This window comes from Lagenorhynchus albirostris, chromosome 3 (assembly GCF_949774975.1).
Source record: "Lagenorhynchus albirostris chromosome 3, mLagAlb1.1, whole genome shotgun sequence".
NCBI lineage: Eukaryota > Metazoa > Chordata > Mammalia > Artiodactyla > Delphinidae > Lagenorhynchus > Lagenorhynchus albirostris.
Genome location: NC_083097.1, coordinates 146,331,245 through 146,348,151, shown reverse-complemented (window position 1 = coordinate 146,348,151; position 16,907 = coordinate 146,331,245). Strand labels below are relative to the sequence as shown.

The 16,907-nt window shown below is 34.9% G+C and overlaps 1 protein-coding gene across 1 annotated transcript in view; it reads right to left on the bottom strand.

Moving 5' to 3' along the window:
* Positions 1-16,907, bottom strand: part of RANBP17 (RAN binding protein 17) — a 316,339-nt gene that overhangs the window by 258,046 nt on the left and 41,386 nt on the right. The window contains exon 12 of the mRNA XM_060144179.1: positions 14,857-15,050. Within this exon, the coding sequence (XP_060000162.1) occupies positions 14,857-15,050 (194 nt within the window). The remainder of the gene's footprint in view (positions 1-14,856; positions 15,051-16,907) is intronic.

The following is a 16,907-nucleotide window of genomic DNA, read 5'->3' as shown; positions in this document are numbered from 1 at the left end:
TTTTTTCAATAATAAGTTTCATTTGAGTCTTCTTCAATCTGCCCGGTCATTTTTCATTCTCTTGTTTGCTCATCTGTAGTTCTAACTTTTTCCTTTAAACATTTCATACATAATTATTTTATATTCCTATAAAATTCCAATATCTTAAGTCCTTGAGGAGATCTAAATCAAATAAAACATTCACTGTTTTTGTTAGTGCTCAGTCATGGTATCTTGTTTTGTTGTTTGTGTGCTGGTTATTTTTTAAGTCATGAAGAGTAATTGACTACTCTTAATCTGCAGGATTCTTAAGGCACTAAAGTACGGTTGCTATTCTTTAAAGAAGATTTTAATTTACTTTTTTGCTGGAAGGCAAGGGGATCTACCAGTTTCAGACCACTATATCCCCTCTCAAGGGCCCAACTTAATATAAGAATCCCAAGTTCAGTACACTGACTTTGCTACTAGCCTAAGGCTTTGCCACCAATTTAATCATTGATAATTTGCCTTTAAAGGCAACACTGCCTTTTTTGCCCTTGTTTGCTACCCACCAGTTCATTCTGGTTGAAGTTCATTTTTTGAGGGGGAAGTAGTCAGAAGAGAGAGGGACAGAGAAGTGGAGGAGAGCAGACTGGAGGAGTAGGAACCTCAGAAATCTCATATACTTATTTCAAGCCAAGCAATGCAGGATCTGACTGTTTGCAGCTCAAAGGCCTTTCAGAGCATGTAGTTGACCACACTGAAGTGAAAGTTACTACTAATTCTTTACTTTTAAAGAAGCAAACACTAATTATGATATAAAACCAAAAACAAAAAATGTGATTTTTATAGGTAGTTGGTTAAACATGAAGCAAATTATAACATAATCTGAATTAATATAAAAAAATGAATCAGAAAAGATATTATATAAGGCTGCCATTGTGTCACCAGGCAAAAAAAACCCAAAACACTATAAGACAGGCTTACAGGGCAACCACATATCTACAAAAAGAACTGAAGGGACAAGCGGGGACTGAAATCCAGCCTGTACTCTACTCACCATACTAGCATACTATACTTGCCTGGGTGTTTTTTCTAATTTGCACAAAGGCACCTAATATATTACTGAGTTGGTAAGAAAGTAAAATAAATCCACAAAGGCAAAAATAGATGTTTGGGCTGAAACTGAGAGATATAGGCATAGAAACAACTAGAGAACTTGAGCTTCTTGTTTGAAGGACAAAGGACAAAGCCTAGGGCATGCCCAGTAAGAGCACTCCAACAAGAAACTCTTACACCCTTAGCAAGGAAGTGAACTGTCTGCCCTAGACAAAGAAAGACAAAACAGAAAACTGTCTAACTTGACTTCCATGTTAGTCACAGGAAAGAAGGAAAAATCCCTCAATTCAGACCTCACACAGCGAGTGGCCTAAATACAGACTACCAGTGTGATATGAAAAACCTTATTCTAAGGAAGCAGTTTAAATGGTATTGAGTTGATAGTCTTCCTCCACCCCATTTAGTAGATGGACCAAACATTTCAATTAAAGGACAGAGATGGTCAGCAGTGATTTTTTTTTTAAAGGAAGAACTATACACTGTCTACAAGAGACACACTTTAAAAATAAAGACACAGACAGACGGGAAGTAAATGGATGGTGAAGGATATCCCATGTAAACAAAAAGCATAAGATGGCACTGGCTACAGTAATATCAAGTGCGGTAGATTTTAAGATAAAAGGATCAATTAACAAGGAAGACAAAAAATTATAAATGTCTAAATGAAGCAAAAATTGAAAATTAAAAGTAGTATATGGGACTTCCCTGGTGGTGCAGTGGTTAAGAATCCACCTGCCAGTGCAGGGGACACGGGCTCGATGCCTGGTCCAGGAAGATCCCACATGCCGCGGAGCAACTAAGCCTGTGTGCCACAACTACCGAGCCTGTGCTCTAGAGCCTGCGAGCCACAACTATTGAGTCCGCAAGCCACAACTACTGAAACCCGTGCGCTCTAGGGCCCACATGCCGCAACTACTGAGCCTGCGTGCTGCAACTACTGAAGCCCGTGTGCCTAGAGCCTGTGCTCTGCAACAAAAGAAGCCACCACAACTAGCGAAAGCTCACGCACAGCAACGAAGACCCAACACAGACAAAAATAAAAAAAAATTTTTTTAATTAAAAAAATAAGAAGTAGTATAGACTATTCCACAATCATATTTGGAGATTTAATACCTCTTTCTCTGTAAATAATAGAAATAGGCCCCAAAAATAACAGAAAAAAATCAGTAAAAACAAAGAATATCTGTACAATACTATTAATCATCTTGACTTAACTTCTATTTACATACTACTATACCCAACTATGGCTACGGTAAAATACATATTCTTTTCAAGTGTACATGGTCTGTGTGTCAGGAGAGACCATATGCTGGGTCATAAAACAAGTCTCAATAAACTTAAAGTCTGAAATCATACAAAATGATATTTGCCCAAGGTAGAATTAAATTAGAAATCAGAAACAATAAGACAACTAGGAAAGCCCCAAATATTTGGAAATAAAAGCATACTTCAAATAATCCATAAACTACCAAAGAAATAACAGATTAGAAAATAATTTTAACTAAATGATAATGAAAATAAAAGATCAAAATTCATGATATGCAGCTAAAGCAATGCTCAAAGCAGAATTTATAGCTTTAAATGTTTTTATTAGAATACAAAAAAATCTAAAAATTAAAGATGTGATGCCTCCATCCAAAATTAGAAAAAAAGACCAAATAAAATCAAGTATAAGGCAGAAAATAATAAAGCCCCCCCAAAAAACTTATGAAATAAAAAATGAACAAAAAAAAAGGAAAGAAAATCAGTGAAACTAAAAGTTGATTTCTTGAAAAAATTAACGAAGTTGATAAATACCTAGTTAGTCTATCGGGGAAAAAAGAAAAAGGGCAAAAATTATCAAATGGATGAAGGGGGGTCAAAAGGTACAAACTTCCAGTTAAAAAATAAATGTCATGGGGATGTAATGTACAGCATGGTGACTATAGTTAATAATGCTGTACTGCATATTTGAAAGTTGCTAAAATAGTAGATCTCAAAAGTCCTCATCACAAGAAAAATAATCTGTAACTATGTGTAGTGATGGATGTTAACTAGACTTTTTGTGGTGATCATTTCCTAATATATACAAATACCAAATTACTGTTTGTACATCTGAAAATAATATATTATGTGGCAAGTATACTTCAATTTTTAAAATAGGAAGAATGAAAGAAAAGACATCACTTCAGATCCTACAGACATTAAAAGAATAATAATGAAATATTAGAAATAACTTTATTCCAGTATATTTAAAAATAGGACCAATTCCTTGAAACACACAAATGACTAAATCTGACCCCAGGTGAAAGAGAACATTTCAATAGTCCTATACCAATTAACAAAATTTCATTCATAACAATAAACCCTCCAGGCCCACTGGCTTCACTGATGAATCCTATCAAATGCTTAAGAAAGAAATAATACCAATACAACACAAACTCTTTCAGAAAGTAAAGAAGGAGGAAGAAACACTTCTTGACTCATTTTATGAGGCCAGTATTATCCTGTTACCAAAACCAAAGTCATCACAAAAAAAGAAAACTACAGACAAATATCCTTCACGAACATCAATGTAAAATAAAATTTTTGCAAACTGAATCTAACACTATATATAAAGGAACAGTATCGTAACCAAGCAGGATTTATCCTAGCAATGGAAAGCTGGTTTAACAGAAAAATCAACCAATATAATTCATTATATTAGTAAAATAAAACAGAAAACAAAGGTCATTTGAGTAGGTACATAAAAAAGCTTTCAAAGAAATCAATGCCCCACTCATTATAAATCGCCTGAGAAACAGAAGGGAACTTTATCAAATTTATTACCAATGGTAAAAGGCTCAATGCTTTCTATGTATAAACAGAAACAAGGTCAGAATATCCATTCTTACCGCTTTTGTGCAACATTGTACTAAAGGTCCTACCAGTGGAATAAGGAAAGAAAAAGAAATAAAAGGCATGAAGACAAGACATAAAACTGTCTTTATTTTAGGTGACATGATCATATAAAACAATCCTAAAGAATCTACAAAAAAAAGCTATTAGAACTAATAAGTAAATTCAGCAAAATCACAGGACACAAAGACAAAAATCAATTCTGGTCTTATATAAAATAGTAAAGAATAATCAAAATTTACAATAGCACCAAAATATATAGGCATATATTTTGTGAAAGATTTTTAATACCTATGAACTGAAAACAATAAAACATTGCAAAGAAAATTTTAAAACACCTACATAAGTGGAGCAATATATCATGTCCATCAACTGGATATTAAGATGGACCAAACTGATATATAGATTGAGGCAACCTCAATCAAAACTCTAATGAGGTTTTTTTTTTAAGAAACTGACAAGTTGATGCTAAAATTAATACAGAAAAGCAAAAGATGTACAACACAAAACTATTTTGAGAAAGAAGAACAAGACTGAAAGACTTAAATTACCTGATTTCAAGACTTATAAAGTTATAGTAACCAAGACAGTATAATATTGGCATAAGGATAGAAATTTAGATCAATGGTACAGAATAGAGTCTAGTAACAGACCCTAGCCTTTTACGGCCAACTGATTTTTGACAAAGGTACATGATAATTCAATAGGAAAAAAGACAGTCTTTTCAGCAAACGGTGCTAGAACAACTTGATAACTGTACAGGTTGGGGAGAAGACCTTATCCTTACCTCACATCATCCACAAAAATTAACCCAAAGTGGATCACAGACTTAAACATAATAGCTAAAACTATTAAACTTCTAGAAGAAAAATATAGAACATATTCGTGGACTTCAGTTACAGAAGATTTCTTAAATATAAAAAGCATAAGCCATGAAGAAAAAATTGAAAAGGCAGATCATCAAAATTTAAAACTCTGCCCTTTGAAAGACAGTTGAAAAGACAAATGACAGACAGGAAGAAAATATTTGCAACATGTATGTGAAAAAGAGACTGTATACAGAATATATTAAACACTTATAATTTCAATAATAAGACTATGTACAAAAGAACAAACAGCCCAATATAAAAATGGGCAAAAATTGTGAACAGACATTTCACAAAGGAAGATATAAGAATGGCCAAAAAAGCACAACTTCATTAATTATCAAGGAAATTCAAAGTATAACCACAATGAGATACTACTACTAGATACCCAGTAGAATGGCTAAAGTTAACAAGACAATATGAAATGATGATGAAGATGTGGAGCATTCTTAATGGGAATGAAAAATGGTACACTTCGTAAAATAGCGTAGTAGTATCTTATAATATTATACACACATTTCTCATATGACCCAGCAAACTGTCACAGGTATTTACCCAAGATAAATGACAATTTAAGTACGTACAGAGATTTGTCTGCAAATGTTCACAACATCATTATTCATAACAGCCAAAAACTGCAAGTATGACTCAAATATCCATTAAGTGGTAAACAGCTGGACAAACTAAAGAAAAAGCCATACTATGGAATACTACACAGCAATAAAAAGGAACAAAATATTTATATATAAAATATGTTTGAATCTCAAAACCATTATCCTAAGCAAACAAAGTCAAACACAAAAGACTAGTTATTGTATGATTTCATTTACACAGAAACCCAAAAGAGATGCACCATAGTGACAAAAACCAGTGGTTACCTGGATACAGAGTTAGGAAAACGGATCAAAGGGCATGAGAAAATTATTTCTAAGGTTCTCTATCTTGAACGTGGTGGTAGTTACATGGCTATGTATCTACTAAATTCAAACTGTATACTCAAAAAAAAGAAAAAGAAGAAAGATATTTGCAACTCAACACAGACAAGGGGCTCACTTTTCTAAAATATAAAGAGCTCTTAAAAGTCAATGAGGAAAAAAAAAATCAATGAGAAAAAAAGAACCAATAACCCAACAACAAAAAACTGAGCCAAAAAAATAAGTAATTCTTTTACAGAAAAAGAAGACCAGGGCTTCCCTGGTGGCACAGTGGTTGGGGGTCCACCTGCCGATGCGGGGGACGCGGGTTCGTACCCCGGTCTGGGAGGATCCCGCGTGCCGCGGAGCGGCCCGTGAGCCATGGCCGCTGGGCCTGTGCGTCCGGAGCCTGTGCTCCGCAACGGGAGAGGCCACAGCAGTGAGAGGCCCACGTACTGCAAAAAAAAAAAAAAAAAAAAAGACCAAATAGCTCTTAAATAAACAATGCTTAACCTCACTGATATGAGAATGTTAAATTATACTGAGAAATCATTTTTCACCTATAGGATTACCAAAAATTCAAAAGCTTGGTAATACTGTCCTGTGAAGGCAGTAACATGGAGCTCTCATAGACTGCTGGTGGACAAGTAAATTGGTGCAGTCCTTACAGAGAGTAATTTGGAAATATTTATAAAAATTACAAATACATTAACCCTTCTACCCAACAGTAATTCTGCTTCTGGAAATGTATCCTACAGATATACTCGCATAAATATAAAATGACAAGTACAAGGTTAATCGGTACAGCATTAGTTTTAATAGCAGAGATGGCAAACAACTCAAATGATTCTCAACAATGGAGAGAATAGTTAAATAAATTATGACACATCCAAAAAATAAAATATTATTCATCTATAAAAATTAAGTATTCTTTGTATACTGATTTGAGAATAGCTATAAAATACATTGTTAAATGAGAAAAAGCAAGGAGTAAAATGTGAGTGTGGTATGCCACATTCCATGTAAATAAAAGGGGATAAGAACTTATATATTCCTAATTGTACATGCATACAGAAACTTTAGAAAGATGCAAAACCAATAAGAATCGTTATTTGTTAGAGTGAAGAACAGTAGGACAGATTATAGGACTGGAACAGAACCCATTTTAATTTCTTTTTTCTGGACAACGTAAATATAATACCTCTTCAAAAGATTGGGTGAATTAATTAAAATAAAATTAGATATGAAAACTAAGAGAACAGACACATTAAAGTTACACGTAAAAACAGGTAACAAACTTGAGGGCAATATTTACAATTCAAACAACTAAAGGATTAGTGTTAAAATATTATAAAGAGCTCCACTAGTATAAAAAAAACAAAGACCAAAATAATCCAAATGGCGAGGAGGAAATGAACACAAGTGATGAACATATATATCACTGATGATGACAGAACATAAACATAAACACTAAACTTCATTAATAATCATGAGAGTGAAAAGTAAAATATGCATGAGGTATATTACCTCAACTAGCCTGAAAAAAGTCTAACATTATGAGCCATTGGTGAGGATCTAGATAAGAGTTGGTGGGATATAAAGTAGTACAATCACTTTGTAAAATACAGTTTGGCATTGCCTACTGAAGCTGACTATGTAATTAATATATATAACAATCTTTAGAGCAGCATTCATTGCATTAGCAAAAAACAGAAAACACAAATACCCACTGACAAGAAAATGCATCAATCAATTGCAGTATATTCAAACAACAGCACTGCAGCAGTACAAATGAAGGAACTATAGCTACAGCATCCACACAAACTCTCATGAATGAAACACTGAGAAAAAATAATGAAGCAAGTTGTAAAAGAATAAATAATTTTGATTCTATTTGTACAAAGTTCAAAAATATGCAAAACCACGCATCATTTTCAGAGTACATACATATGCAGTAAAACTATGAAAAAGAGGCATCAATTAATGAACAAACATCAAGTATTTTTTGCTGGTAGGAAAAACGGAACAGCAAAGATACTGGTATTGACCTGTTCTTTAAGCTATGTGATGGTGCTTGTTACTGCTAGTTACTATGGCTCAAAATATATATATATAAATACCCTTTTGTATGTACTGGATATTTAATAATTTTCAGAACTCTGCTAAAGAAAGAATTCAGTCATGAAGACAAGATGCTACAAAGTAAAATGTTAGTTCTCCTCCATCTAATTTATAATGAGATACTAATAAAAGAGAACATTTCAAGAAGGTTAACTATTCCTCTATCTGCTGCTGAGCAGTACTGTCTGACTCAGAAAACAAACAAAAACCAAAAAAAACAGATAATGAATAAAAGTCATTTTTAGAAGACAATATGTAGATGTATAGGATAATTTTTAAAGAACATTTTTTAAAAGAGTTTAAATGGAAAATCACTCAAAGTTTGACTATCATCCCTTACCACTCACTTTCCAAACAAATATGAAAGAAAACAAAAACATCCTGGAACTTTAATTAAACTGCCTCCTATTAGGAATGTATATAGCCACCTGGCCTCTTTGGTGAGGCTAATGGCAGACTCTGGGAGGGCTCATGCCAGAGTGCTTCCCAGAACTTCTGCTGCCATTGTTCTTGTCCTCACGGTGAGACACAGCCACCACCTGCCTCTGCAGGAGACTCTCCAACACCAGCAGATACATCAGAAATACATCTATACGTGAAACAACTCCTACAGAACACCCACTGAGTGCTGGCAGAAGACTGCAGACCTCCCAAAAGGCAAGAAGCTCCCCAAGTACCTGGGTAGGGCAAAAGAAAAAAGAATAAACAGACAAAAGAATAGGGACGGGACCTGCACCAGTGGGAGGGAGCTGTGAAGGACGAAAGGTTTCCAGACACTAGGAGCCCCTTCGCGGGCGGAGACTGCAGCCAGGAGTCAGCGCTGTGCCTCTGACGTGGGACAGCCAACTTCAGGACACTGGTCCACAAGAGACCTCCCAGCTCCACATAATATCAAACAGCGAAAATCTCCCAGAGATCTCCATCTCAACGCCAACACCCAGCTTCACTCAACGACCAGCAAGCTACGGTGCTGGACACCCTCTGCCAAACAACTAGCAAGACAGGAACACAACCCCACCCATTAGCAGAGAGGATGCCTAAAATCATAATAAGGCCAGAGACACCCCAAAACACACCACCAGACGTGGACCTGCCCACCAGAAAGATAAGATCCAGCCTCATCCACCAGAACACAGGCACCAGTCCCCTCCAACAGGAAGCCTACACAACCCACTGAACCAACTTTAGCCACTGGGGACAGACACCAAAACAACGGGAACTACGAACCTGCAGCCTGCAAAAAGGAGACCCCAAACACAGTAAGATAAGCAAAATGAGAAAACAGAAAAACACACAGCAGATGAAAGAGCAAGATAAAAACCCACCAGACCTAACAAATGAAGAGGAAATAGGCAGTCTACCTGAAAAAGAATTCAGAATATTGACAGTAAAGATGATCCAAAATCTTGGAAATAGAATAGAGAAAATGCAAGAAACATTTAACAAGGACCTAGAAGAACTAAAGAGGAAACAAGCAATAATGAACAACACAATAAATGAAATTAAAAATAATCTAGAAGGGATCGATAGAAGAATAACTGAGGCAGAAAAACGGATAAGTGACCTGGAAGATAAAATAGTGGAAATAACTACTGCAGAGCAGAATAAAGAAAAAAGAATGAAAAGAACTGAGGACAGTCTCAGAGACCTCTGGGACAACATTAAACGCACCAACATTTGAATTATAGGGATCCCAGAAGAAGAAGAGAAAAAGAAAGGGACTGAGAAAATATTTGAAGAGATTATAGTTGAAAACTACCCTAATATGGGAAAGGAAACAGTTAATCAAGACCAGGAAGCACAGAGAGTCCCATACAGGATAAATCCAAGGAGAAACACACCAAGACACATATTAATCAAACTGTCAAAAATTAAATACAAAGAAAAAATATTAAAAGCAGCAAGGGAAAAATAACACAAGGGTATCCCCATAAGGTGAACAGCTGATCTTTCAGCAGAAACTCTGCAAGCCAGAAGGGAGTGGCAGGACATATTTAAAGTGATGAAGGAGAAAAACCTACAACCAAGATTACTCTACCCAGCAAGGATCTCATTCAGATTTGATGGAGAAATTAAAACCTTTACAGACAAGCAAAAGCTGAGAGAGTTCAGCACCACCAAACCAGCTTCACAACAAATGCTAAAGAAACTTCTCTAGGCAAGAACACAAGAGAAGGAAAAGACCTACAATAACAAACCCAACACAATTAACAAAATGGGAACAGGAACATACATATTGATAACTACCTTAAATGTAAATGGATTAAATGCTCCCACCAAAAGACACAGAAAGGCTGAATGGATACAAAAACAAGACCCATATATATGCTGTCTACAAGCAACCCACTTCAGACTTAAGGACACATACAGACTGAAAGTGAGGGGATGGAAAAAGATATTCAATGCAAATAGAAATCAAAAGAAAGCTGGAGTAGCAATTCTCATATCAGAAAAAATAGACTTTAAAATAAAGACTATTACAAGAGACAAAGAAGAACACTACATAATGATCAAGGGATCGATCCAAGAAGATATAACAATTGTAAATATTTATGCACCCAACATAGGAGCACCTCAATACATAAGGCAAATACTAACAGCCATAAAAGGGGAAATCGACAGTAACACATTCATAGTAGGGGACTTTAACACCCCACTTTCACCAATGGACAGATCATCCAAAATGAGTATAATAATGAAACACAAGCTTTAAATGATACATTAAAAAAGATGGACTTAATTAATATTTATAGGACATTCCATCCAAAAACAACAGAATACACAGTTTTCTCAAGTGCTCATGGAATATTCTCCAGGATAGATCATATCTTGGGTCACAAATCAAGCCTTGGTAAATTTAAGAAAATTGAAATTGTATCAAGTATCTTTTCCGACCACAACGCTATGAGACTAGATATCAATTACAGGAAAATATCTGTAAAACATACAAACACATGGAGGCTAAACGATACACTACTTAATAACGAAGTGATCACTGAAGAAATCAAGAGGAAATAAAAAAATACCTAGAAACAAATGACAATGGAGACACGACGACCCAAAACCTATGGAATGCAGCAAAAGCAGTTCTAAGAGGGAAGTTTATAGCAATACAATCCTACCTTAAGAAACAGGAAACATCTCGAATAAACAACCTAACCTTGCATCTAAAGTAATTAGAGAAAGAAGAACAAAAAACCCCCAAAGTTAGCAGAAGGAAAGAAATCATAAAGGTAAGATCAGAAATAAATGAAAAAGAAATGAAGGAAACGATAGCAAAGATCAATAAAACTAAAAGCTGGTTCTTTGAGAAGATAAACCAAATCGATAAACCATTAGCCAAACTCATCAAGAAAAAAAGGGAGAAGACTTAAATCTACAGAATTAGAAATGAAAAAGGAGAAGTAACAACTGACACTGCAGAAATACAAAAGATCATGAGAGATTACTACAAGCAACTCTATATGACAATAAAATGGACAACCTGGAAGAAATGGACAAATTCTTAGAAATGCACAACCCACCAAGACTGAATCAGGAAGAAATAGAAAATATGAACAGACCAATCACAAGCACTGAAATTGAAACTGTAATTAAATATCTTCCAACAAACAAAAGCCCAAGACCAGATGGCTTCACAGGCGAATTCTATCAAACATTTAGAGAAGAGCTAACACCTATCCTTCTCAAACTCTTCCAAAATACAGCAGAGGGAGGAACACTCCCAAAGTCATTCTACGAGGCCACCATCACCCTGATACCAAAACCAGACAAAGATGTCACAAAGAAAGAAAACTACAGGCCAATATCACTGATGAACGTAGATGCAAAAATCCTCAACAAAATACTAGCAAACAGAATCCAACAGCACATTAAAAGGATCATACACCATGATCAAGTGGGGTTTATTCCAGGAAGGCAAGGATTCTTCAATATACGCAAATCAATCAACATGACGCACCATATTAACAAACTGAAGGAGAAAACCATATGATCATCAATAAATGCAGAGAAATCTTTCAACAAAATTCAACACCCATTTATGATAAAAACCCTGCAGAAAGTAGGCATAGATGGAACTTTCCTCAACATAATAAAGGCCATATATGACAAACCCACAGCCAACATCGTCCTCAATGGTGAAAAAGTGAAATCATTTCCACTAAGATCAGGAACAAGACAAGGTTGCCCACTCTCACCACTATTATTCAACACAGTTTTGGAAGTCTTAGTCACAGCAATCAGAGAAGAAAAGGAAATAAAAGGAATCTAAATCAGAAAAGAAGTAAAGCTGTCACTGTTTGCAGATGACATGATACTATACATAGAGAATCCTGAAGATGCTACCAGAAAACTACTAGAGCTAATCAATGAATTTGGTAAAGTAGCAGGATACAAAATTAATGCACAGAAATCTCTTGCATTCCTATACACTAATGATGAAAAATATGAAAGTGAAATTAAGAAAACACTCCCATTTACCATTGCAACAAAAAGAATAAAATATCTAGGAATAAACCTACCTAAGGAGACAAAAGACCTGTATGCAGAAAATTATAAGACACTGATGAAAGAAATTAAAGATGATACAGATAGATGGAGAGATATACCATGTTCTTGGATTGGAAGAATCAACACTGTGAAAATGACTCTACTACCCAATGCAATCTACAGATTCAATGCAATCCCTATCAAACTACCACTGGGATTTTTCACAGAACTAGAACAAAAAATTTCACAATTTGTAATGGAAACACAAAAGACCCCGAATAGCCAAAGCAATCTTGAGAAAGAAAAATGGAGCTGGAGGAATCAGGCTCCCTGACTTCAGACTATACTACAAAGCTACAGTAATCAAGACAGTATGGTACTGGCACAAAAACAGAAATATACATCAATGGAACAGGATAGAAAGCCCAGAGATAAGCCCACGCACATATGGTCATCTTATCTTTGATAAAGGACGCAGGAATGTACAGTGGAGAAAGGACAGCCTCTTCAATAAGTGATGCTGGGAAAACTGGACAGGTACATATAAAAGTATGAGATTAGAACACTCCCTAACACCATACACAAAAATAAGCTCAAAATGGATTACAGAGCTAAATGTAAGGCCAGAAACTATCAAACTCTTAGAGGAAAACATAGGCAGAACACTCTATGACACAAATCACGGCAAGATCCTTTTTGACCCACCTAGTAGAGAAATGGAAATAAAAACAAAAATAAACAAATGGGACCTAATGAAAATTAAAAGCTTTTGCACAGCAAAGGAAACCATAAACAAGACGAAAAGACAACCCTCAGAATGGGAGAAAATATTTGCAAATGAAGCAACTGACAAAGGATTAATCTCCAAAATTTACAAGCATCTCATGCAGCTCAATAGAAACAAACAACCCAATCCAAAAATGGGCAGAAGACCTAAATAGACATTTCTCCAAAGACGATATACAGATTGCCAACAAAGACATGAAAGAATGCTCAACATCATTAATCATTAGAGAAATGCAAATCAAAACTACAATGAGATATCATCTCACACCAGTCAGAATGGCCATCATCAAAATATCTGCAAACAAAAAATGCTGGAGAGGGTGTGGAGAAAAGGGAACACTCTTGTACTGCTGGTGGGAATGTGAATTACTACAGCCACTATGGAGAACGGTATGGAGGTTCCTTAAAAAACTACAAATAGAACTACCATATGACCCAGCAATCCCACTACTGGGTATATACCCTGGGAAAACCATAATTCAAAACGAGTCATGTACCAAAATGTTCACTGCAGCTCTATTTACAATAGCCAGGAGATGGAAGCAACGTAAGTGTCCATCATCACATGAATGGATACAGAAGATGTGGCACATATATACAATAGAATATTACTCAGCCATAAAAAGAAACGAAATTGAGTTATTTGTAGTGAGGTGGATGGATCTAGAGTCTGTCATACAGAGTGAAGTAAGTCAGAAAGAGAAAGACAATACCGCATGCTAACATATATATATGGAATCTAAGAAAAAAAAAAGTCATGAAGAACCTAGGGGTAAGACAGGAATAAAGACACAGACCTACTAGAGAATGGACTTGAGGCTATGGGGAGGGGGAAGGGTAAGCTGTGACAAAGTGAGAGAGTGGCATGGACATATATACACTACCAAACATAAAACAGATAGCTAGTGGGAAGCAGCCACATAGCACAGGGAGATCAGCTCGGTGCTTTGTGACCACCTAGAGGGGTGGGATAGGGAGGGTGGCAGGGAGGGAGACGCAGGAGGGAAGAGATATGGGAATATATATATATGTATAGCTGATTCACTTTGTTATAAAGCAGAAACTAACACACCATTGTAAAGCAATTATACTCCAATAAAGATGTAAAAAAAAAAAAATGAAATGTATATAGCCAGTTCCATTCTCATAAGTTATCCCACTTAAAATCTGAAAAGTGTATTTAATTCCCTATGTTCCTGAAAATCCTTTCATATTAAGGAAATATACAGAAATAAATAAATTCTCCTTCAGTAAAGAATGAAAAATAAACAGGAAATTGAGAAATTGAAATATAATAATAAAATAAAGCCATGGTGAAGGCAAATAAACAAATGCAAAACCACAATGAGGTCTTCGGTAAATTTTTACTGGCTAAAACTGGGCTCTGAATTTGCAGTCAGATATAGCAAAGAGGGAAACATGATTAGTTAAAAGATAGTTATAAATTAATAAACTCTACTCAAAGATCATTATCAGCTTTTTTTGATAGTGAATCCAGAGAGAAATAGTCCCTGCGAATCTTATAAAGAACTAAAACTATCAAGCCAACAAAATACCCAGAAGGTTATTAAAATTAATGGATTATTAGAGGAACAGAATTGGGGGAAATAAACAAAAATATGTTGCAGTAAAATTATTAAATAAATTGATTAATGAAGCTACTTAAAATTCAACATAATACCATATTATTATATTATTTATATGGTCATATAAAATTTACTGACCTTCCTGAATTGCCATGTCCACAGTTATTCCAGAAGCTGAATGCAGAAGCTTTTGGTAATTCTGTGCATTTTGATCAAACAACTGTACAAGAAGAGTGCATGTCTTCTCATATTCACATCTGCTAACAGTGCACAACTGCTCCAACTGCTGAAACACAGTGGCGGTATCATCCAGTGGATCATCTAAATTATCTCTGCAAATATATAAGAAAAGGATTGCAGACGACGTTAGAATGAGATGTACTTTTATTCACCACAAATAAGCTTTATTTATGTTAAATAAAAATTCTATCATGGATAAAGAAATAAAAGACATAGACTGTAAGGTAAGAAATAAAATGTCTATATTTGAAAATGTGAACCACAAGAAAGCTACTAGGACTAACAGGTGAGTGTATTTCCAAGGTGCTAGCAATACAGATCAATATATAGAATTCATTACTATATACTAACATGAACAATTGGAAATTTAAGTTTAAAAAACAGTATCTCCAAAGGCACCAGAAAACATAAAACACTAATTAAATCTTAAATATATGTAAGATCTAAAGACTGAATAATACAAAACAGTGATGAAAGGAATCACAGAAGAGCTCTAAATAAAAGATAAACATGCTCATTGGCTAAAAGACTCAATATTGCTGAGATGTCAATTCTTCCTCCAAATTAATCTACAAATTCAATGCAATTCTAGTCAAAATTCCAGCAGGACTTTTTTTTGTAGATACTGACAAGATGATTCTAACATTTATACAGAAAAGCAAAGGAAGTAAAAGAGCCAAAACAATTTTAAAAAGGGAAAACCAAGGTGAAAATTCACACTACCTGATTTCAAAGCTTATTATAAGGCTACAGTACTCAAGGCAGGGGCTACTGGCAGAAGGAGAAAAACAGAGACTAATGAGAATAGAGTCCAAAAATAGAACCATACATATGTGGTCAATTAATTTTTGAAAACAGAGTAAAGACAATTCAATGGAGAAAGGACAGTCTTTTCCACAAATGGTGTTGGGGATAACTGGTCTTCCCTATGCAAAAAGGAAAAAAGGAAAGAAAAATAACATTGAGTCTAAACCTCATATCATATACAAAAATTAACTCAAAATGGATTATGGACCTAAATTTAAATTATAAAACTTCTAGAAGAAAAAAATAAAGGATAAATTGGACTTCATTAAAATTTAAAACTCCTGCTCTTTGCAAGACTGTTAAGGAAATGAAGAGGCAAGCAATGGACTGGGAAAAAATATTTGCAAAACACATATGATAAAAAGACTTGTGACCAGAATATACAGACCTCTCTAATCGCAAGATAAGAAATAAACGACCCAATAAAAAAAAGGGAACATATTTGACAGGCATTTTACCAAAGAGTATATACAAATGGTAAATAAGCACATAAAAAGATCCTCAACATTGTTAGTTATTAAGGGAATGCAATTTGAAACCACAATGAGGCACCACACTTATTAGAATGACTAAAATTTTTTAAAACTGACAATATCAAGTGCTGGTGAGGATGTAGAGCAACTGGATTTTTCATACACTGCTGGTGGGAATGTGAAATGATACAGCAACTTTGGAAAATAGTTTGACAATTTCTTATAAAGTAAAATATACACTTACCAGGCAACCCAGAAATCTCACACCTAGGAATTTATCCAAGAGAAATAAAAACTTAAATTCATACAAAAATCTGTATAGGAACACTTACAGCTATTTTACTCATAAAGGCAAAAACAGAAAGAACCCAAATGTCCATCAATAGGTGAGTGGACTAATAACTGTGATATATCCATAAAATGGTATACTATTCAGCAATAAAAAGTAAAGAACTACTGACACAAAATGGAAGAATCTCAAATGCATTATGCTAAGTGACAGAAGCCAGACTAAAGGGCTGCATACTATATGATTTCATTTATGTAATAACATCCAAAAAAGACAAAAATCTTAGGGAACAAAACATCAATAATTGCCAGATGCTGAGGATGGGAAAAGGTCTGACTATAAAGGAACCTAAAAAAACTTTTTGGGGTGATGGAACTAGT